This window comes from Protopterus annectens, chromosome 2.part2 (assembly GCF_019279795.1).
Source record: "Protopterus annectens isolate FY-2018-M chromosome 2.part2, PAN1.0, whole genome shotgun sequence".
Taxonomy (NCBI): Eukaryota; Metazoa; Chordata; order Ceratodontiformes; family Protopteridae; genus Protopterus; species Protopterus annectens.
The window spans coordinates 741,431,074-741,453,815 of record NC_056730.1 but is presented as its reverse complement, the minus strand read 5'-3'; the positions used below and the strand labels follow the sequence as shown (position 1 = coordinate 741,453,815).

The following is a 22,742-nucleotide window of genomic DNA, read 5'->3' as shown; positions in this document are numbered from 1 at the left end:
CTCTTGGTGTGGTTGAGGAGATGTACTGTTTATATACATCTGACAGCGACAAGAAGAAGTATGTTTTATTGGTCTTTTTTCAATTTTATTCTAGTCTGACATCAGAAATGTACACACAGTGTCTGTCTTTTGGTGATAGGAATGAGGAGGCATGCTGTGTATATATGTATGTCCACTTGAACTCTGACTGTGGCTGTTTGTTCTTCACTTTCATCCCATTCTAACACCAGAGGGGGGGTCCACAAAAAGTGACTTTGTTAATTTTTCCTTTCTTTTTGTGGGAGAGTATGGAGGCAAGTACTGTTCAAAGATAACATTTCTGTATCCTCGCAATCATTTGTCTTAGTTTATTGTGAGCTGCTATTTTGTCAGCTTTGAGCATTAAGCCACCTTTGATGGAAGTTATTTCTTCCCTGAAATAAAAGGTAAGACTGAATTATTTTCCTTAATAACTGTTTTTGTTTGGGTCATCATTGGATCTAAAGGTTTAAAAAAGTTCTAAAATGCGCCTCAGAGCATCTAAAACCCCATGGCAGCCCCATACCTCCCCCCATCACCTGGCTTAAATGCAGTTGTTACAATACAGAGTTGGTCCATTTGAGTCTGTTGAAAGGATGTAGAAAGAAGCAAAGCTGAAGAGTAACACTGCTTTTCTCTCCTTAACCTTGATTTTTCTTCAGACCATCATTGGATGAGAAAAGATTAGTTAAAAAAATCTTTGAAATGCATGTCAGAACATCAAGAACTTTCATGGCGTTTAGACCTCCAGCTTAATTCAGTTATTTCCTCCACAGCAATTGTACGGTCTTGGTCAGTTAGGATGCATGCAGGAAGAAGCAAATTTGAAGAATAAGACTGAATTTCTTTTAATCAAGATTTTTATTCGGGCTATCTCTGGGTGAAAAAGCTGTTAAAAACTACAAAATGCACCTCAGTACATCTGGTAACCTCATAGCCTGGATGGGTCACAAGACCTCCAGCTTAATGCAGGTCTTTTCTCCATAATTTGTTAGTTTGAGCTTGCCTAATTAGGATGGGCTAAATGATTGAATGGATGTAGGAAAACAAGTGAAGAGTAAGACGAACTGTGAGAAAACAAAGGAAAAAAATCTGCATGGTGTGGGTAGTCCATGATGGGGGTAGACCCGGAAGGTGGGGCATCTGATAGTGTGTGAAGCCCTTCACCTAGGGCATGCCATTTCACCTAAGGCCAGCCCTGCTCTGTACCAGTGCTTTATGTTGTTTTTTCATGTGGTAAAGAATAAAGTCATTCCCAGTTGAAGAGTTTTGTCATGTCAGTTGCTATACCACTTGATCCAGGCCTTTTAAATTAAAACTTATTTGCAGAAGTGAGCTACCTGTACCAGTGGCATTTGCTTGAAAAAACTTCCCAGAATTATTGCATTTGTTTTGTTTCTTCCATTCATTAAAATATATATATTGTACATGTGCCAGTTTTGCACCAGCGAAGGTGGTGGGATATAATCTATTTGCTTTTGTGTTTTTGCCTGTACATATTTGGGCCATGAGACAGTTGGCTTTCATATCATTGGATGGGTTTTCATGAGTGATGTTAAGTGTTTTCATTCAAGAATTGTTTAGCTTTGGTTGTTTTTCTTTGTTTGCTTTTTTTGTAATAAGTAGAACAACATTCCCATTCCTACTTCCTAGTCTTATATCACTGTGGAGAGTCATTTGATTACATACATGCAGAAGGGAAGAAATTGTCCTTTTGCTAGGATTCTGCTGTAGCAAGGATGTGTGGTTGTTATATTTATCCAAGCTTCAATTGATGCCTATTTATTGTTGATGCCTCCAATATTTACAGATTTTTTATATCTTCAGTTCTGTGTTGTAATGAGCTCATAAATAAGGCAGCTGGGTTTATTATACAGCAGAAAAATGTACTGGTTGTCATATTTTTTTAACCTTACAGTTTGGTAGTTTCTCACTCTTATCTGTGCCTGTTCTTCTATTTTGTTCTGATCGGACTATATACTTGAAAGCAGACATTTTTTGTGTGTGTGTGTGTGTTTGTGTAGACTTTTTATCTGCACTGCCTGTCAGTCATCAGTCCCTCCAGTCCATTCATTTCCCCATCAGTGGGCAGAGATTGACTGGAAGGGACAATCATTTAGACAACCATTACAGATGGTTCAAATGTTTGTTTTTTTTTTTTTTTTCATTTGTTCCCCCCAGTCTTTACATTGTACATTCAGTGAATGGCTGGGGAGGGAACATGCAGTGGACTGTCCTCAGAGGATGTCCCCTCACTTCCACAAGAGGCGTTCCCTCCAGACATCCCTGCCCCATTCCATCCCAACATGAGCAGTGGTATCTTCAGTCTCACTTAGATCAGCACATGCTGTATGCCTCCAAGTGCACATAAATCCCTCCCTGCTGTCAAGAGTAGTAAGTGTGCAACACCTTTTCATTCCTCCCCCACCTGCCTAGCTCTTCCACTGTGAGAGCAGCTAATCAAAAAACAGTCATCTTGGGTCACAGTCATAGCTTCATCACTCTGCACCACAGAACCAGTTTTAAAGCAAAGTTTTTTGAAATTTAATGTTTGGGAATAGGTGGTGGTGAAGACGGGTTCCAGTATGGGATGATTTACTTATTGGGGAGTTTATATTTAGTCATAATGGAGCTATTGTAATATCCCTAGCATTTGCCTTTTTAAAAGTTTTTTTTCCTTCTGCTAGAGAGCACATTAAGTACGGTATCAAGACTTTTATAAATGGTTTTCAACATACATTTTGTTGCTGAATTAATTTTGTGAGTTTTGGATTGCTTTAAGGCATAACTTGGTTGAACGAATACTTAGTGTCAGGTTTAAGAAAGGAACTGTTTAGTTTTTCCACAGAAGACTTGGTACAACCTTTCTGATTGCAAGATCATTTAATTTATGGGGTAGAAATATTGAGCAAGGTTGAGCTACCAAATTTGTTATCAAATTATTGGCAGAGTTAACTTACCTGGGAAAGTGTGCACTGCATATATAGTATTTAAGTATGCTTTAATACATTGGGATGTAAATAAGCTTTCCAGTCTAGTCAGAATAACATTTTTGCTTATGTAAAATGTTTAAACCCTGTTTTATGTAGCTGTAAAACTCAGCTATTTTCAGTCCTTGAACATTTCAAGTTAAATACATTTTTATTTTACTTTTTATTCATCTTTTGTTGCCAGGGCTAGTCCCACTAACCTAGTAGCCTCTTTTTCAGGGGAGACTCGAGGTAGTATTTATACTACTTGGAGAAATTTGACCAGGTCACTGGAGATCTTCCCCTATTCATCACTGTTGTGAGTGCGAAACATTTTGTAGGAGGTGTCCTGCCAAAAGAGTGAGGCAGATGGATAGAGAAGGAGATAATGGAGCGATGAGAGAAATGGAGGAGAAAGCAAATATTGAGACCAGAGAATTTTTACAGGATTCTGAGGAGATGTTGCAAAGAAATCTGTTTGATGGACATGAGTTGGCAAATGATGGGTATATAATTACAATCCTCCATTTTAGATGGTTGTGGGATGATTTACTTAAATGGTGATGCAGAGAGAGACAGAAAATAAATGAGACATTTCCTGGGGTAACATTATGGAAAAAATGCAAAAGGAAGATGCAGAGGCAATCCTGAAGAATAGTGGTGAGATGTAAAAGAAAACATATGCAGAGAAATTAAAAGAAGGCAAAAGGGAAGTAACAGAAAGGAAGGCAGAAGAAAATGAAAAGTGGAAGTACGTGGTAAGGATTCAAAGTAAAGAAGGCAAAGAAGTGGACATGTATGAAGTGTGGGGCAATGTAATAGCTCCTTTGGGTGTAAAAGCAGATAAGGTAAAAGCATTTATTCCTATTAACAGAGAATTTATTTTCTTGGTCATTATGAAAAAAAGAATGACTGTAATCCATGAAATCTTTGTGATAAAAGCATTTAACATGGAAACAAAAAAGAAAATTCATGTACAATTTCGGACAGAGGTGGAAAGAGAGACTCTGAAAGGGCATTTAAAGACTTTATGTAAAGAAGTACTGGACATTACAAAAGTTTATGATAAAATGGGGTTATAGACTGATGGGTGGGATTGTGTGTTAAAAAATAAAGAAAAAAATTGCTAAGTATGATAAATGTGGAGGGGAATAGGGGTGTCCTAAAATACTGGGGACAGCCCAAACATTTTTATTTTGGAAAAGGAAAAAAAGGGCATTTGATAAATAACTATGATAAAAGAAAACATATTTATTGAGAAATGGGACATGATGCAAAAAATGTGAATTGAAATGTTATAAACGTAACAGAATTGGACATTTACGTATGAATTGCAAAAGTGAAAATAAGACTAAGGAAGAAAGAAAAAAGAAGAAATTGAACAAAGAAAATACATTTTAGAAGTAGTAGAAATAGAAGAAAAATTAAATGAGAAAAAATAGGACATAGAAGAAAGTTCTGAAATAAGTGATGAAGACATAAATGGTGTGGTAGTAAAAAAAAACGTTCTATTGTATTTTTTGTTGCTGTCAGAAGATTGAAAAGGAGAGTCCCCTTTTATTTGCTGATTCAGTGTTTGTTGACTTGACTTTATTTCTTAGTCTGCTATCCATCCAAAAGCATCTTTGATCCTCCAAGTAAAATATTCTAAAGTGAGCTGAATATAGCAACTTGAGTCTCACATCTGCGTCTCAACATCCCTTGATTGCCGGGATAAACTTGTTTCTTTTCTGTCTGAGTACAACAGATAGTCATTTTCCACAAACACACTGGTGTTCCCATTTTTTTTTAACATTTTTCAATTCTGTCTCAGTTGTGTTAGGAGCAGGTCTTTCTGCTGGTATAAATGCTTCTTTACTAATAGAGGTCTTGGTCGATTTTTCATAGAGATTTGGAACAAACACATGATAATGCTGCCTTCTTAGTTAGCATATCTTGCTGTGAAACACCAGTGCAGTTACTGGTTTGTAATTTCATAAAGCAAATGCAGTCTGTTACTTCTATTTTCTCTGATATAGCAAAAAATCTCTTTTTTTCTGTGTGCTTTGTCTTCCACCTTTATTTTTAAAACAGTTCTTCTTGAGAAACTTCATGTTTACCTAGTGTATTTCATTTCAGCATCTGATTTATGCATTTTTATCAGTTCATCTGAATAGCTAAAGCTTCTTTTTTCCAGCCTTTCATCACGTGACTGCGTATTCCTTCAATATCTCACTTATTTTAAACACCTCTTGAGTGCATTTTCTTTTTCTAAATTACTGAGAGACATCTCCTGTAATAGAGCTGCAAACTGAACTGTTTTTCTGCTGATCAGCTAAAAGGTCAGTGTCAGGCCCAGTTCTTTTCATTTGCTTTGATTTTGTCTCAACTTTCTCCAAATTTCTTCTTTGTTAGGATGCAAGCAGCATAATTACTAGCCGATAACTGGATTTTACTCAGACTGATAACTTTTATTGGCTTTTTTTTTCAACAATTTCTCAATTTTCACACTGGGAGAGCTCTTATTAACCTGCTGCTCTAAAGTGCAGTGTCATCCAAGTCATTCTTGTTCGTACGTTACCTTGTTCTTTTGTTGAATGGACAGTATGGTGTCTGATCACAAAGCATCATATCAGCATCTACATTATTCACATCTACTTTGACTGTATATTTCAAGTCTACCATGTAATTTTCAAATTCCTAACAGAATTTCCTCCCAGGCAACTTAAACAGCAGCAGCAGTAGAGGCAGTGACATTCATAGCTTCTTTGCCTGTGGCCTCCCTGAACATCTTTTTAATGGTCATTACCCCTAACCGGGAAAAGCCGAAAGACACACACACACACACACACACACCAGAAAAAAAAGCACATTTGTTTTTGTCATTTTACTATAAGTTGGTTATAATTATTTGATCAACAGGGTGAAGGTATTTTGTCCTTTTATATATTTTAACATCAGCAGTTAAGTGAGCAAAACTGTAATACAATCAGAAAGATTGTGCAAGGCCATGCATTTTTAAAGGGCCCAGTACATTTTGATTTTGTCTTCAGAATTTGGGATGCTTGTTTGTCCCTGCCTTGGGTAATCTTTGAGATGAGATTAAAAAAAACATGTTGACCACACCAGCATCAGTTTAAGAATGAATAGAAAAGACGAATATTGAACACTACCATCCACCAACAAGAGTGGTGCACTCAGTGATGCCTAACGAGGTTCAAGGGGAGAGAGGATTCTTGAAAATGTTTGGAGTATGTAGTGCATTTCTTTATAAAGAAAAGTGCTTACACGTTCTTGTAATTATTTAGAATGTAAATTGATATGATTTAGCCTGCGCTGAAAAGTCTAAAATGTTTTTTGTATCTCTTCCAATTCTTTAAAGGAGATGGATCTTGAAGCAGTGTATGTTGTCAGTAGAATCCTGGGAATAGTTGTGGAATACTGGGTTCTTGCAGGTAGGATAATGGACAGGTATGTGGCCCACCAAGTGGCAGAAGATGTAGCCAGCTATTTTGCTACAGCTTGTGATGGTAAGTTTTTATAAATATTCTCCCAGAATGGTTTTAACATTTTTAGAAACAGAGCATTCTCTGGCAAGTGCTGTAACATAAAAATACCAGTTTCTTTCTTTCTTTGACTTTTAAAGATTTTTTTTTTCCAGTGATAAAGGCATTTCAAAATGTTTGCATTTTTTGGTAAGTCTTAAAAAGCTGCATCTTCATGAGTTTAGTCTGTAATACAAAAGATGTTTGTAATAGAGGCTATTGCTCATGCATCATTTCTTGAAAGGTGATCCTGTTGTGCAAAAAGGTGTTAACTGTTAAGTTGTGCAGAAAAATAAATTAGAGGGTGGGAGTGAAACTAATACTGCTCTTACATTTTCTGTGAAGTCCAGTACATATTTATAATGTGCATTTACATCTACTGTTTTTTCTTTGTTTATTGCTAATGTTTATGTAAACAATATAATTGGATCATTTCATTATTTCTCAGGGGTGTGTATAGTCCATTTTTTTCATCTGGTCCAGCAGAGCTTGATGACCTATTTGAGGTGAGCCCATTGAGTCCTCTTGCTCCAGGGTCCAGCATTAGGGCTCTGTACTTCAGTTTTATTTGAAGTGTAGTGAGGTCTCTTCACATAGGTGCAGAGTACACACTTGAGGAAATTTGACCTCATAGCGCTGGTAACTCGGCACGTAAAAATCAACTACCAATCATTAGCGGACCGGAGTTCCGCTGTGGCGACCCCTAACCGGGAAAAGCCGAAAGACTCAACAACAACCAGTTCTGGGCTTTTGATGTAGGATTCTAAGGATCTGGTACAACCATTGACAGGCACAATTTCAGGAGTCCTCCTGCCATACAATGAGGGATTATTTCCCTTGGGTAACTGGTAGAAATTAGTTCACCCTTACATGCCATATCTTCCTATCAAGAGTTCTGATGTTCTTGAGGCAGTTGTTATGGAAATCAGTAGGAAAATTGAATCCTTCCTCCTCTACAGAAACATTAGGAAGTCCACCATGGAATGGCATCTGATCCTCATTTTTCCCCCGAGAAACACCTTACTGAATGTCTAGGAAGGAGGAGGAGCCATGAATCAATCCCTCTTTTGTTGTGTATGGTCATGGATGCCATTTGTCCAATCTAGAAGTGTTTGAATCTTCTACTGTTACTCCCAGGAAGGCGAATCTCCCCTTTAAGCCTCTGGATGAATGGAGTGAGAACCTGACCCAAAATCCTATCACAGACTCTTGTGTGAATCCCTTGGTTGAGCACAGGATCCAGGAACTGTAACAGACTGCTATTGGACAAGGAATTTAAAGCATTTGACAGGGTGGGCTTGAGTCTTATCTGCCAGCTTAGGTTCAAGACTCCCAACAATATCCTACCTGTCCTGATTCCAGTCATCACTCTTTTGTTTATTTCATTCCACTGTGCCTTTTTTTATGGTTTTTGTTGTATAGTTGGTCTTGTTTATTTTTGTTTGAGTTATGTAATGTTACAACTTTCTTCCCTGCCTGAACCTCTGGATAGAGAGTATTCTTCACAGTTTTTTAGAAGATTGCCTTCATCAGCTCAGAGATGGACACACTCCAGCATTTCATTCCTGCAAACTAAGAGGGCCCCAAAATTGCAGCCATGATGTTGCTGTCTTTTTTGGGCCTTATGGCTGCCATGATCTTCAGATTGTCTTTCTTATGCTGGGGGATGCAAGTATTAAAGAGGACTGTGAGTTTTTACTGGCTGCAGAGCCAGTATTCACTTATGGACCATCTGTTGGTGTCAGACATTTGTCTCTTGGTTTTGGAGTATTGGTCAGTTTACTGGTGGATCTTCCATTATGCTTCTGAACTCATTGCGTAGCTTTACATCAGACACTTCATTGGTTGGCTGGAGAAACCTACCTTTTCTTTTTCATAGTTTTGAAGTAGCGTCTCTCCTGAAAAGAGAGGGTCACATTAGCTAGTTTTCAGTGCTTGGAAGGGAAAACTGCTTCTAAGTCGTAACTGATCATGTCCATTAACTGATCTTTTGTGTAGTACCTAAGCAAGTAGGACATATGTTTGTAACCCCTGCTTAGAGAAGTCGATCTCTGTAATCCTCTTCTCATGACCCAAACTAAGCATGACTCCCAAATGTGCAGATATGGAGCAGCTTGTAGTGTTCACGACCATGTTCTAGTTACTTAGGGATGTGCAAAGTTAGAGTAATGCCCCATCTGTGCTCCTGATCAAATCTCTGCACATTGGATTCATTCTGATTTGCTAGTCACTCCGGAATGAATGTGCTTTTCCCCCTTTTCTGTTACTTTTGCAGGGCAGGAGGAATAGGATAGTAGACACATTTCCCATGCAGTTGCAAGTTATGGAGGTGTTTAGAAATTGGAAGAAATCCCATTTTACCCCAGCCAGTAATACAGCAGAGCATGGCATTTGACCTGTGAGGAAGAATGCCTTTGTGGAGCAGGAGTCAAACATTCTTCAGTGTAGATTTTTCCTGCTAACAGAGAGATCATCAAGATTTTGACTTGACTGAGGTGGACTAAGGCTTGAATTTGTTGTCCCTCTTGAGCCTAATGGATTCCAGCGTACATACTGGACTGAGATTCACTTTCTATGCCTTCCACTTGTCCTGTTGTAAAGTTTAAAACAGATTTTGCACTCTCCAGGAAAGTTTGTGTTGTTTTGGGACACACAGTTTCTTCCTGCTGAATTCTAACTGTAACCTTGCACATGAATATTTACCAGCTTCCTTAGTCTGCAGTAGTCAAGGATTCTAGCCTCTGTTTGGGGCTTTTGATGCATTCTTTGCACTTGCTTGGTTGCTCCCCATTATTAAAGGCAGTAGCGACATTCGACTTGTAACATTTATCTTTGCAAGACCTATATATTGGCTGGTTTATACATTTTAAATCGATTTGCAGTCATGCTGAAAAACGTTTCTTTTTTGCTCGACAAGAGTTCTGTTTTATCTGGCATGGATGTAGCTGTTTATGTTAATCTGCGGACAGCTTCTCTGAATTGATTTCCTAGACTGGAAAAATAGGTTGGGCCCGAATGTGACACTCCTGTTTACGTCTTTTCCATTTGCAAATGTTATAGTTAGTTTAGACAGCATCATTGCACATTAAATCATTCAAGAGAATTAAAACTCACCTACCCAAAGCAGTTAAACTTAATGAAATGTTTAAGTACTCCTAAGACAAATATAAAAGTCAAGAAGCACAAAAACACCTTCCTGTCTAAAATCTTTATCTCTAACTTGGTAATCAAGACATATGTTCTAAAATCCTAGATAAATGTTAACCACAACAACAAAAGTAATTTGGTGTTCTTTTTTGCTCTAAGGTATAATGTGTCCCTTAACCCTTAAGATTTGCATCATAGACCCTCTTTGTTTTGGCTTTGATTTGAAGTTAGTTGTATTTCCACTCCAATTTTATTTTTTTGAAGCTGTCATGATAAGTAGGATATGTACATTCAGCCGTCACATGCCATGCTCTGCTGTATTGCATTACAAAAGAGTTACCAGCACTGAGCCTATTAGTTCTTTTTTGTCATTTGTCCAGTTTGAATTTTGAGCCTGAAGTATATAGGAGAAAACTCTTGTTTTTAATGCCTGAAGTATCTAAGCCATCCAGTTCAGGCCTACCAAACTGTAGTCCAGGATCCATTCAGGTAATCCTATGCATTGATTGTGAAGTATAATGTAACACTGCTGTGTTAACAATTCAGCATTTCCTCAAAAAGATACAGATGGGAAAAGATCCTGGTCTCACTGTCTCCTTCTCAAAGGATGCTAGAAGTCTAAATCTCAAAATGCGCTCACGGCACTCCTTAAAATGGAGAACATCGATATCTGTGCAGTGACTGAGACCTGGTTCAAGGCAATAGAGAGCACCCCTGAACTACCAGGCTATAACTCATACCACACTTTTCGGCCATGTAACCTGGACCGGAACACCAAAGGCGGAGGTGTGTCCATATACATTAAGGATATCCACACTTCCAGGCTAGTTGCTCAGCATAATGCAGCCGAGGTTATCCAAGTGCAACTAACTCTAGGCAAAACTGCAATCCAAATTGTAGCTTGCTACAGATCCCCCACCATGCCCCAGGATTCCCACTCCTCTTTTCTTGATGTACTGAAAAATATTAGGGTTCAACCAAACACCCTAATAATGGGCGATTTCAACTACCCCACCATTAACTGGGAAAACTACTCATGTACCAACTCCTTCGCTCAACGCTTTCTGGAAATCATAAACTCTAATGCCCTGGATCAACTTATCCACACCCCCACCAAGGGCAACAATATCCTAGATCTAGTCATTACCAACATGAGTGACCGGTGTTCCACACCTGAAGTCAGTGCCTCATTGGTCCGATCCGACCATAAGCTAATTACCCTAGATATCCACATCCTGCCCCCCCCCCCCCATTAAGGAAAGCATGGTAAAAAATTTCTCCAAAGCCAACTTCATGCTTCTTCAGACAGAAGTGTTTAACTTCATAACACCCATGCAGATGGACAATACAGTTACGACTACTGAATCCTACACATTTGCACTTTATAACCACTTACACGTGTGCATGGATCGTGCTATCCCAGACAGAACCAAGACGCTATCCTCCAAAAAAAGGTAGCCAATCTGGTGGTCCCCTGCCATAAACCAACTGTACCACAAAAGGAAGAAACTGTTGCAAAATAGAGTAAAATCCAATGAGTGGTGGAGCTCCCTGGTCAGCCTCACTAAGAAGCTGCGATCCCTGATAAAATCCTCCAAAGCTAGTTAGAAAACAAAATTGCCACTGATTCTAAAGACAACCACAAAGCATTCTATAGCTATGTCAATAATCTTAATGGCAGCACTCAGATCTGCTCTGTGTTACAGCACAATGGCACTGAATATACAGACCCAACTGGTATTGCCAACATCCTGGCAGATAGGTTCAGTGCTAACTTTACCCCCTCTCTCACCCCCTAAAGAGCCCATCTCTATACCGGAAGAATGTAAAGTTCCTGTAATCACGGCTGCACAGATAAAAACCACACTCTCCAAAGCCAAGAACACAGCATCTGTGGGATCAGACAACATCCCAGGCTGCATTCTACACGAACTGGCAACCCACCTAAGTACCATGTTCAATCATAGCCTCACCTCAGGCTTTGTGCCTGCTGAATGGCGCACAGCGATGGTTATCCCACAAGGGGGGAGCCACCACAGACCCCAGGAACTACCGCTCCATTAGCCTGACGAGCGTGGTCTGCAAGGCCATGGAACGTTTCATCATGGAACTTATAAACAAATACACTGGTAATCTCCAAACTCTGGACCCCACCCAGTTCGGGTTTGTAAAAGGCAGATCATGTCTGCTAAACCTGACAGACTTCTTTGAAGCAGTCACCAAAGCCGTAGACGAGGGTAAGGTGGGTTCACACAGCCTATCTAGATCTTGCCAAGGCTTTCGACACCATCCCCCACTCTGGAATTATAGCTAAACTCACTAAACTAGGTATAAATCCCTATGTCACTAGATGGGTTGCCAACTGGCTCACTGACAGAACCCACACTGTGAAAATAGCAGACTTCAGACCAGTGACAAGTGGAGTACCTCAGGGTTCAGTCCTGGGTCTTCTCCTGTTTGGTATCTACTTCTCTGAAGTACAGGCTAACACAGAAGGTCTTTGCCTAACGAAGTCTGCAGATGACTGCAAACTAGGAGCCATAATCCAAACTCCTAATGATGTGGACATCCTACAAAAGGGCCTCACTGAGACAGATGCCTGGTGTCAAAGCCATGGCCTTGAGCTCAATGCCAAAAAGTGCATTGCCATCCCCTTTGGTAAAAACTCTGTACCCATGAACTACAACATAGGCGGTAGTATACTTAACACCGAAAGTGTGATAAGAGACCTTAGGACACAGGTGGACAGTAGTCTCTCCTTTGATGATCACATCGCCACAGTAGTCAGGAAATCCTTCTACATGGCACACCTCATCACAAAAGGTTTCTCATCCAGAAAAAAAGAGATCATTGTTCCCCTCTACTCATCACTCAGTAGACCCATTATAGAGTACCACGCCCCTTTTAGTATGTACCTCACAAGACAGCTACAACAACTGGAAAGGCCGCAGAAATACCTCACAAAGAGGATTACTGGCCTCAAACAGATGCCCTACGCAGATCGTCTCAAAAAACTCCAGCTTTACTCCGTCGCATATCGCCTACTCAGAGGTGATCTCTGCCTAACATACAAAGCTATGTCAAACACAGAGCTGTTGGCCATGCTCCACTTAAAGAAATCCTAATCCCTCTGAGCTACACGCTCTAGGGACCTAAACCTTGTCACCACAGTAAACATAACATACCGGAGGGATAGATTCCTGTCCCAGAGACTTCCCATACACTGGAATAAAGTACCTATCTATACCAAACAAAGCTCCTCATTAGCACTCTTCAAGAAAATCCTTGATGATTGGTTGGGAAATAGGAAATTCACCCTGAGGATCACTTCTGTGGCTCTGCTCCACAGTGGCAAGGAAAATGATTTTCTTGGGTGGCAAAAGCCCAGGGTACCTTTTTGGCTGGGCTTGTATAGACCCCAGGGCTGATAGCCTAGTACCTACCTACCTATGACCAAACTTGACATTGCCGAGTGTGAGAACTGGACAGACTGCCGCTCCAGCAAATCTCAGACCTTTTACAGAGCTCTTTCTGTGTGCTACAGAAGTTAAAGATGGGCATCAGTTACTGTTTTCTGTAGGCAAATCTGTCCCAGAGATGGCTGCCCAATTCAAGTACATCATGTTCTAAGCCAGAGTAGTTTGTGCTCATTTTTTTCCATTTTTTCCCATTTTGGTGGTTGATGAGGGGCCTGGGAGAGGTGTACCCTAGGGACTAAGCACCACCCATTTCCCATTTAAACAACTTGCATGCACCTGTTCACTCAGTTTTTGCACTCAAGGTCAAGTACTGTTCATCTCAGACTTTCTGTCCATGCCCAGTTGGCTTTGATAACCCATAGTGAGAAGAGTCTATAGATCCTCCTGTTTTCACAATCTGCATTTCTGGTCCACAGCTTAACCCGATTGCTTGAGGTCTGGTGAGGTCTTTTCTCACAGGTGCTGGAGTGCAGTCTTCAGAAACCTGGCCTGATACCTTCATCAGGCTCATTTCATACTTTCAAGGCCCCATACGATTGACGGTATATGTTTCCCTGTGCACCAGTCATCCAGTACTCAGTCCTCATCCATTCTCAGTCCCATGTATGTTGGTCATGCAAGAGCATGCTCAGTTTGGAGCTGTGAGTGATTTACTGTCCTACTCTGCATCCTCGGTGGAGTCAGAGGACCCAGACGAACTTATGCTATTTATCACATATGATCTCATCAGAAGCCTGTATGAGTATCTGGGAAGTGAGCAAAGTAGGGGTGAGACTTCGGTCAACCCACTGTGGAGTTATTTAAAGATTCCATATTTTCAGGGTTGAAGTACCCAGCTCTCTGCTCCCTTGATGTTTAGAAAGGTGGATTTAGCAAAGAAGCCCCCTTCCCTCGGTGGCATCTCAGGACAAAACTCTTAAGGTGATCTCCTCAGTTTGGTGGAGAACCAAAAGACCACAGTACCTTTAACTTCTGTAACATGCTATTCCGGGATTGCTTAAAAAATTGAGCTAAAGTGATGTGTACTGCAAGCTTTATTAGAAATATATTTCAGAAGTGTTGGCAGAACAGGAAATCAGAAAAAAATGTTTCACATTCTCCGTTTGGCTAAGACATTAATTTCTTTAAAGAAGCCCAGTACCATGTATCCTCCTCTCTTAAGATAAAAGGGCGGGATCTGATACAGTTCTGTTTTGAAATCTGCATGGACTGCACTGCTGGGGGAACTAACACCAGATTGGAGAGTTTAATACTAAGAGTAAATATCAGTAAATGACAGGTAAATTCCACAGTGCCTTTCAAGTTTATGGAATAAGTTCACCTTAATTAGAAGTAATTCATTTACTACTTGCAAAAGTAATAATCTCTGTCTGTAAGTTTATGTATGCATGAGTGTGTGTGTGTGTGTGTGTGTGTGTGTGTGTGTGTGTGTGTATTTGTATGTATGTATGTGTGTGTGTGTGTGTATATATATATATATATATATATATACACACACACACACACACACACACACACACACACACACACACACACACACACATTGGATATAAATATTTTACACACCCCTGTTAAAAGGCCAGGTTTTAGTGATATAAAAAATGAGACCACACTAAATTATTTCCCACCTTTAATGTGACTTGTAAGCTGTACATTTCAATTGAAAAACAAATAAATCTGTTTGGGGAAAAATATAAAAAATAAAAAACGTACAATACGCTGGTTGCATAAGTGTGCACACCCTTAAACTTATACTTTGTGTGCACACTCTTAAAGTAATACTTTGTTGAAGCACCTTTTGATTTAATGCACCTTTTGATTTAATTACAGCATTCAGTCTTCTTGGGTACACACCTGCCATCAATTTAAGAGACTGATTAACCCCAGATAAAGTTCAGCTGCCCTAGTAGGATTTTCCTGACATTTACTCAGTTGACTGCTACAGAAAAAGCTATGGTTCGCAGAGAGCTTACAAAGCATCAAAGGGAAATCATTGTGGAAAGGTATCAGTCAGGAGAAGGGTTCAAACAAATTTCCATAGCATTGGATATAACATGGAACACAGTGAAGGTAGTTATCAGAAAGTTGAGAAATTATGGGACAATAGTGACGTTGCAAAGAACTAGACTTCCCTCCAAAATTGATGAAAAGACCAGACAAAAATTGGTCAGGGAGGCTGCCAAGAGACCTATAGACACACTGAAAAAGCTGCAGGAATTTCTGGCAAGTACTGGTTGTGTACTACATGTGCAACAATCTCCTGTGTTCTCCATATATCTGGACTGTGGGGTAGAGCTTCAAGACGGAAGCCTTTTCCTACACAGAAAAACATCCAGGCCCTGCTAAAATTTGCAAAACATTACATCAGGTCTCCCAAAAGCATGTGGGAAAATGTGTTATGGTCTGATGAGAGCGAGGTTGAACTTTTTGACCACAATTCCAAAAGGTACATTTGGTGCAAAAACAACACTTTACATCACCAAAAGAACACCATACCCACGGTGAAGCATGGTGGTGGCAGTATCATGCTTTGGGGCTGCTTTTCTTCAGCTGGAACTGGAGCTTTAGTCAAGGTGTAGGGAATTATGAACAGTTCCAAATACCAATCACTTTTGGCCCAAAACCTTCAGGCGTCTGCTAGAAAGCTGAAGATGAAGAAGAATTTCACCTTTCAACACGACAGTGACCCCAAGCATACATCTAAATTAACAAAAGAATGACTTCAGAAGAAAATTAAAGTTTTGGAATGGCCCAGCCAGTGCCCAGACCTAAATCCAATAGAAAATCTGTGGGGTGATCTGAAGAGGGCTGAGCACAAGAGATGCCCTCACAGTCTAACAGATTTGGAATGCTTTTACAAGGAAGAGTGGGCAAATATTGCCATGTCAAGATTTGCCATGCTCCTACCCAAGAAGACTGAATGCTGTAATTAAATCAAAAAGTGCTTCAGCAAAGTATTAGTTTGGGTGTGCACACACAACAAAGTATTAGTTTAAGGGTGTGCACACTGATGCAACTAGCTTATTGTACTTTTTTTATTCTTTATATTTTTTCCCTTAACAGATTTGTTTGTTTTTCAATCGAATTGTGCAGGTTATAGGTCACATTAAAAGTGGGAAAAGTTTTGAAATGATTTATTGTGATCTAATTTTTTTATATCACAAAAACCTGGCATTTTAACAAGGGTGTGTAAACTGTTGATATCCACTGTACACACACACACACACACACACACACACACACACACACACACACACACACGACAACAAAGAATATTAAGGGTTTGAGCATTTAATGAGCTGCTTTCTGAAATCCTGGGATACAGGGTTTTGATTCCTTCGATCTTATTTTGCCTATTGTGCGACTCTGAGCAAGTCACTTAACCATATGTGAGGACTGTAGCATAAATGAGCATCCATGTCATGTAATTTTTCAAAACAAAGGAGTTGAGGAAAACGTGCGAAACAGAAAAAAATTGATTAGGCTAAGAAGGAGTACTGGTTGGCCAATAAACAGGCTAAGTGAGTAGTCACAACAACAAGGAGCAAGACATCAGAGGCACACACTAACTTGTGGGAAGTAAATCAGCAGATTGCACAAAGAAACTGTATTGAGCTGCAAGTCAAAGGTAGAAAGATAAGGAAGATAGTCATCTTAATAATGGATGCCAGCAACAACCTGATCCACAGGACATCAAAGGCAAATGGAAAGAGCACTTCCAACAAGTCCTGAATATAGAAAACCCCTCAGAAGGTACACTGCCTCTGACACAGTCTACCATGAAAGAGGAAGAAGAACATATTTTAAAAGAAAGTAAGAACAGTACTAAGGAAAATTAAGTCAGAGAAAGCAAGCTAATCTGTTGGGTAAATTAGGGGAGAAATGTCTCCTGAAGGCCATAGTAGTATGGAGAGAAAAGCATTTCCCCGATGACTAGAAAATGGTCATTAGTGCTAGTGTACAAGAACAAAAGGAACATTGACAACTGCGGGCAGTAGAGAGGTATCAGACTTCTGCCATATTATATGAAAGTAGTAGAAAGTAAGGTAGGTCATGAGCAGTTCGGATTTAGATCATGGTGTAAAACAACTGACATGATTGCAGTGAGTCACAGATAGTGGAAGAGAAGCTAGAGATGAGGAAAACTTTCAACTGGGCATTCCTAGACTTGGAAAAAGATCCCAAGAAACTGATTTGGGCAATTTTGTGATGGTTCAAAGTCCAGGAAACAGTAGGATTAGTAGTACAGGCTATGTAAATGGACCCAATGACAAAACTAAGAACAGGGTTTGGACTCAGGGGTTCCAAGTGGGAGTGGGTATGCATCAGAATTTGGCTGTTAAGTTTCTGCTGTTCGTACTGGTGAGCAGACAGATCAGAGGGGGCAGCTCTACAAAGCTGCTGTATGCAGAAGATTGACATTACAAGCAGACTGTGAACAAAAAAGTCAGGAAATGATAGGGGGATGGAATGCAAAACTGTGAAGGCACATGGGATGAAGTTGAGTGCAGAAAAGACAGTTGTCATGACAACAAATAGGAGAAATTAGAAAAAGTTGAGAGAGAAGGGAAACTAGTGCAACAGGTTAACGGCTTCAGGTATCTGGGAGGGGTGGTTGAGGAGAAGGAGACATCTGAATGAAGAGGTCAAAGGTAGAATTCGAGGGGCTACAGCCAACTGGCACAGTGTGACAGACAAATGCTAAAGAAACTGAAAAATAAGATGTACAAAACAGTGGTTCATCCAGTACTATACTGTATGGTTATCCATATTTGATTGATTGCTTTGTCATATTTAATGTAGGCACAGTACCTGTCAGATGGGAAAGTATTTAAATGTTGAATTGCAATATGAATTGACATTGATAGGTATGTTTGTAGTTAAGGAATGGTGCATAGAGTTTTAAATTGTGATTTTAGAGATGGTATATATAAGTAGCAGGGATTGTAGGGATTTAAAAGTGCATTATTGGTTAGAGGTGTCTCTGTCATTTCATTCTTAGTGGATGTTCAGTGGAGGGCCAGTCATATTCATGTGTAATGGAATACGTTTTTTGGGTCGTTTTACTCTTTACAAGTTTTTGTTCCTTTAATGTTAATTGCCTGAAGCACTAGATGTTGAGAAGCATAGCACTGATTTCCCTTTTCCATAGGACATCACTCTCAGTGTGGTTTCTAAGTGTACGCAGGCATTAATTCCATTCTTCAAGGTTCATAGGTGGTTACTAGGATACAGGCTGAAGAACTACAAAAATCAGCAACCAAAACTAGTAAAACAAAAAAGCAGCACAGCAGTGTGTAGAATCTCAGGACACAAACTTTAATGAAAATTGGCTGAAGAGCCATTTTAAGCCTAGCCAGGTTTACCTCAAATTTATTAAAGTATTGCTGACATGGGGTCAGTATGCCAAGGGGTTTTGCGGTTCTAATGAAGGTTTGAGCACATCAAGTGTTCGCAGGCTGCCCCTGTCCATTAACAGCATAGATACCAAACCAGGAGTGATTTTGCAAATTCCTACCAATTGGCCCAAGTTACGTTTAGGTATGATTAGGGATGAACTTTGCTTCATATGGATGGGAAGCCTGTTCCAGAGAAGGGGGTAATCTTTGAGGAACATACCAGTCCCTTCATCATTTCTTGTTTGTTACAGACAAAGTTTAGGTCTTTAGAATGGGTATTTCTGATGGCATTTGTTTGTGAATGTGCAACAACTACATTAGTGTGGAATCACAGTATGCTTTGTAGGCTAGGCATAGACAACCATGCAGCAGTCTGTGAGAGAATGATTACAGGGATAAGGCTTTGGGAATGTCTGCCTAGGACTTATTTACTCCCTGTATTTTGTTTGTTAGGAACTTCTGTGGTCTCTCAAGATGTTTCAAGTGCCTGGTCAGGTAAATGGTGAAGGGTGCGTTGTACTCTGACAGATCTGATGACAGCCAAATACAGTGCAACAATGATCTCCCCCAACATCATGGATGCCATGCCTTTCCTAATACGTTTTGGAACTTGGAATGATATTCTCACAACTGTAGACAGGTGATGGTCAATGGTCAGGTTGCTGTCAACATGCATTCCCAAATCCCTGTACTGAATTTTAGTCCATGGCTCTGGCAACAGTTGTTAGTCTGCGTCAGGCCCTTTTGAAGGGTGCCTTTGTTTTAAGGGATTTGGTGATGTACCTAGTTTTCAGTTGTCTGCAGACTGATATATCAGTGTCCCATGACATTTGCCTTGACTTCAAATAAGTAAATGTCAAAAAAGGAAGAGGTCTAGTGACTGGCCTCTTTGTGGAGGTAGATTTCCTTCTTCTAACTTCTTGTATCCTGTTTGTGAGCCAGCTGTCTATCCATTGGGTGACAATAAAGATTTAATTTTGCAAGTTTATCTACAATGCCCGAGTGAGGTATTGTGTTGAATGCCTTGGCCAGGTCAAGATAAGCAGTGTACACTGTTTTGCCCTTGTCTATAACTTGAGTGAACTTCTGGAAGAAGTCCACCAGATTAAATAGACATGACCTGCCTTTGACAAAGCTGTGTTTGTAGGTTTCCTATGTCATTGTTTTTTCCATGGACTTGCATGCGAGACTAGTCAGAATTATGTGTCTGTAGAAGCCCCCTCCACCTTTATTTTGAGGGATAACAGTTGTAGTCTTCCATTTATTTGACTTAAAGCTATGGTTAAGTAGAGGTTCCACCTGACTAGAAAAGGTTGCGTTTCATGGTATTCAAGAGGTATCCTGGGATATTGAAGCAGTGCTCATGGCCTTAGAAGAGCGCACAGAGTTATCCCTAGTGATAGATGATGGGAGAAATGGTGAGGGATATTTCATGGGGGATAAATGGGGAGTGATAGGGGCATAAAATTGGAGCTAAATTTATTGGCCAGCAGATTTGCTATATCTCATTAAAGCCAAGTTTTAGTAAAAATAGCTTCCCTGGCTTACAGCAGCCATAAGACTCTCTTCAGTGCTGTCTGCATCCTTAATGGCAACACCCAACAATGTGCCAAACACCACCTGTATGGAGCCAGGTAGGCTATTTTTACTAAAATTTGGCTTTGGTGGACTTGATTAGTTCCCTGAGTTACTTGTTCAGATTGATGAAGGAATTTTTGCATTGCTGGGCAATGCCTTCCATAATTTTCATTCTTTTATTATACAACCTATTTATACTGGGATTCCACCAGGGGCTTGTTTTTGGAAGTTATCCTGTGATTATCTCAGGTAGGTACAGCTGTCCCGATGCAGCTGTTTACATGATTGTACAAAATTTCTGTGAGCATTTCTACTTAGGCGGCTGTGTTCTCAGGGTTTTGGAGGGGCATGGAAGTTTTCTAGACTGTTGTTTAGTAGGAAGTAATTAGCCTTGGAATATTTTAAATGTTTCTGAGTTGGCTAAAGTTCCAGTATTAATATTTACTTCAATGGAGACAGCTTTCTGGTCCAGCTTGACCAATGAGGACATTATATTAGGTGAAGGATTGTTGTTCCTCCATGTTTGTGAGGACCAGGTTAAGGATGCTTACACCTCTGGTGGGCAAGCAGACTAGCTATTTCAGAGTATTAATGTTAACATAGTCCAGGAATCTTTGGGCCCACAGGTTTGAGTTGTGTATAATTCCCACTTAGTGCTGGTATAATTAGTCACCATGAGTATTGCGTTGGATTGAATGAGGAATGTCTTCAGGTCATTCAGGTATATGATATGGGCTACCTGGTTCATGGAGGAGGACCTGTAGCTTGCAGTAATATGGTATAGGACTTTATATATGGAAAGTTGGATGTGGAGATGGAGTATTTCAAGTGTATCATACTGTTTGACAAGCCTTGAGGTATGTTCATGTCTGAAGTAAATTGAGACTCTTCCACCTGTAAATCTTGGCTGTGCAGTAGCTGGTATAAATGTGTGGAGGGCAATTATAGCCTTGCATTGCTGCAGTGCTGTCTGCAGCTCTAAACTACGACTTTGTAACTGCACATATATATATATTCTCCGGGATGAGGAGAGCTTGTTGGGAGTTGAGTTTCTTGTTTAGATTCCTGGCATTGAGCAGTAATGCTTTTAGATTATTCCTAGGGATTTATCCCTCTTTTGAGTTGGTGCAGCCATGGAGTTTTAAGTACAGTATGTTAGGGGTAGTCTTGAACAGTTTCCTTTTTTGATTTTCAGTGTTTCGAGCATAACTTATAGGTGTTTCAGAACATTGACATTTACATGCTTGGTTTCAGTGTTGGAAACCCATTTATACTACTGTTTGGTCATAGAGCAAGAAGAATTTGTTCTTTGTTATTTGGTTTGTTTACTTAAGGGTATGCACGCAAATAGATGCAGAGCTAGAAACACTGTCCATAACTCCACTGGAACCACTTTCCTTCAGACATGATACCAAAAAACAGATGCCAAACACCACCTGTGTGTGTAAACTGGAAACTAAAACATACCACAAAAGGAACCACAGCCAGGATTTAGTGCTGTATCCTGACTGTGGTTCTTTTTCTGGTGTTTTTTTTTTTTGGGTTATTTTCCATCACCTAACATGATGCAAAGAAGGTGCATTAAAAATGACTGCAATCAATCAAAACGTGTAGCATTCTGGAATTTACAACCAAGCTGCATGTGCTGTATTTGGGCAACTGAAAGAAGTTGACGGAATAATAAGCAATCTTGGGGTCCTTACTGTGTAGTCAATAGTATCTGCAGAGCATACAGAGTTTGTACACTTGATCTGCCATGGACTTTGGAGCCATGCTGTAGATATAATTGCTCTCCTTTATAAGCGTTTGTCAGACCAGTTATAGGATATTGTATCCTGTTCTGTAACCTACTCGTGTGCTTTCTAGTGCAATTGAAGAAAGTACAAAGATTCCCCAGAGAGAGAAATGAAGGGCTTTGAGGCTTGTCATACACCCAAGACTTCAGCAACTCTATTCTGTTTATTTTATCACCTTAGAGGAGTTCTATTTCTGACATATAAGGCATTGAAGGACCCTTATTATTTTAAATCCCTTGCTTAGAATACCGCTTTGGCGGTCAGAATAGAATTCTGCTAACTATAAAGGAAATGTTAGGTGTACAGTGAAACCTGATAACTTCATACCTGGGACTGCATCTCCTATGGAATAAACTTCCCCTCCCAGTTAAATTCAGCTCATCAGTTTGTAACCTGCAAGGAGTTAAATGACTACATCGGTATTCGCAGATTCCAGCGTTGGATCGGGAGCATCATTTTCCTCAATGGCGAATAGTCTTTGAGCTTCTTCACCAAGCCTATTGACCTGTGAATCCTGTATGTATAGCACTATCGTGTATTCTACTTGAAACAAGTGCTTGAGTTCAGGAAGAAGGGACAATTGTCTGTCCCTTTAATACTGGGAAGGAACAGTCAGAAATTTTCCAAGCAAACCTTTTCCAAGTGAACTGCTAACTGCATATTTCACCATTGGGCATCAAACTGCTTATTGGAAAGTTCTGCTGTCAAGGGAGCTCTTCTGAGGAGTTGTTGTTTCTACTGTTTGCTTTCAGAATCTCTTCTTTGTGGATATTTTTGCTGTAATGTTAGATGTCAGTCCACACCTTTGCCCAGGTATTGTTGCTTGGACTTT

At 39.9% G+C, this 22,742-nt stretch overlaps 1 protein-coding gene across 1 annotated transcript in view; it reads left to right on the top strand.

The window, feature by feature from the left end:
• SLF1 (SMC5-SMC6 complex localization factor 1) overlaps window positions 1-22,742 on the top strand; it is a 1,376,372-nt gene that overhangs the window by 1,074,779 nt on the left and 278,851 nt on the right. The window contains exon 12 of the mRNA XM_044064135.1: window positions 6,349-6,496. Coding sequence (XP_043920070.1) covers window positions 6,349-6,496 — 148 coding nt within the window. The remainder of the gene's footprint in view (window positions 1-6,348; window positions 6,497-22,742) is intronic.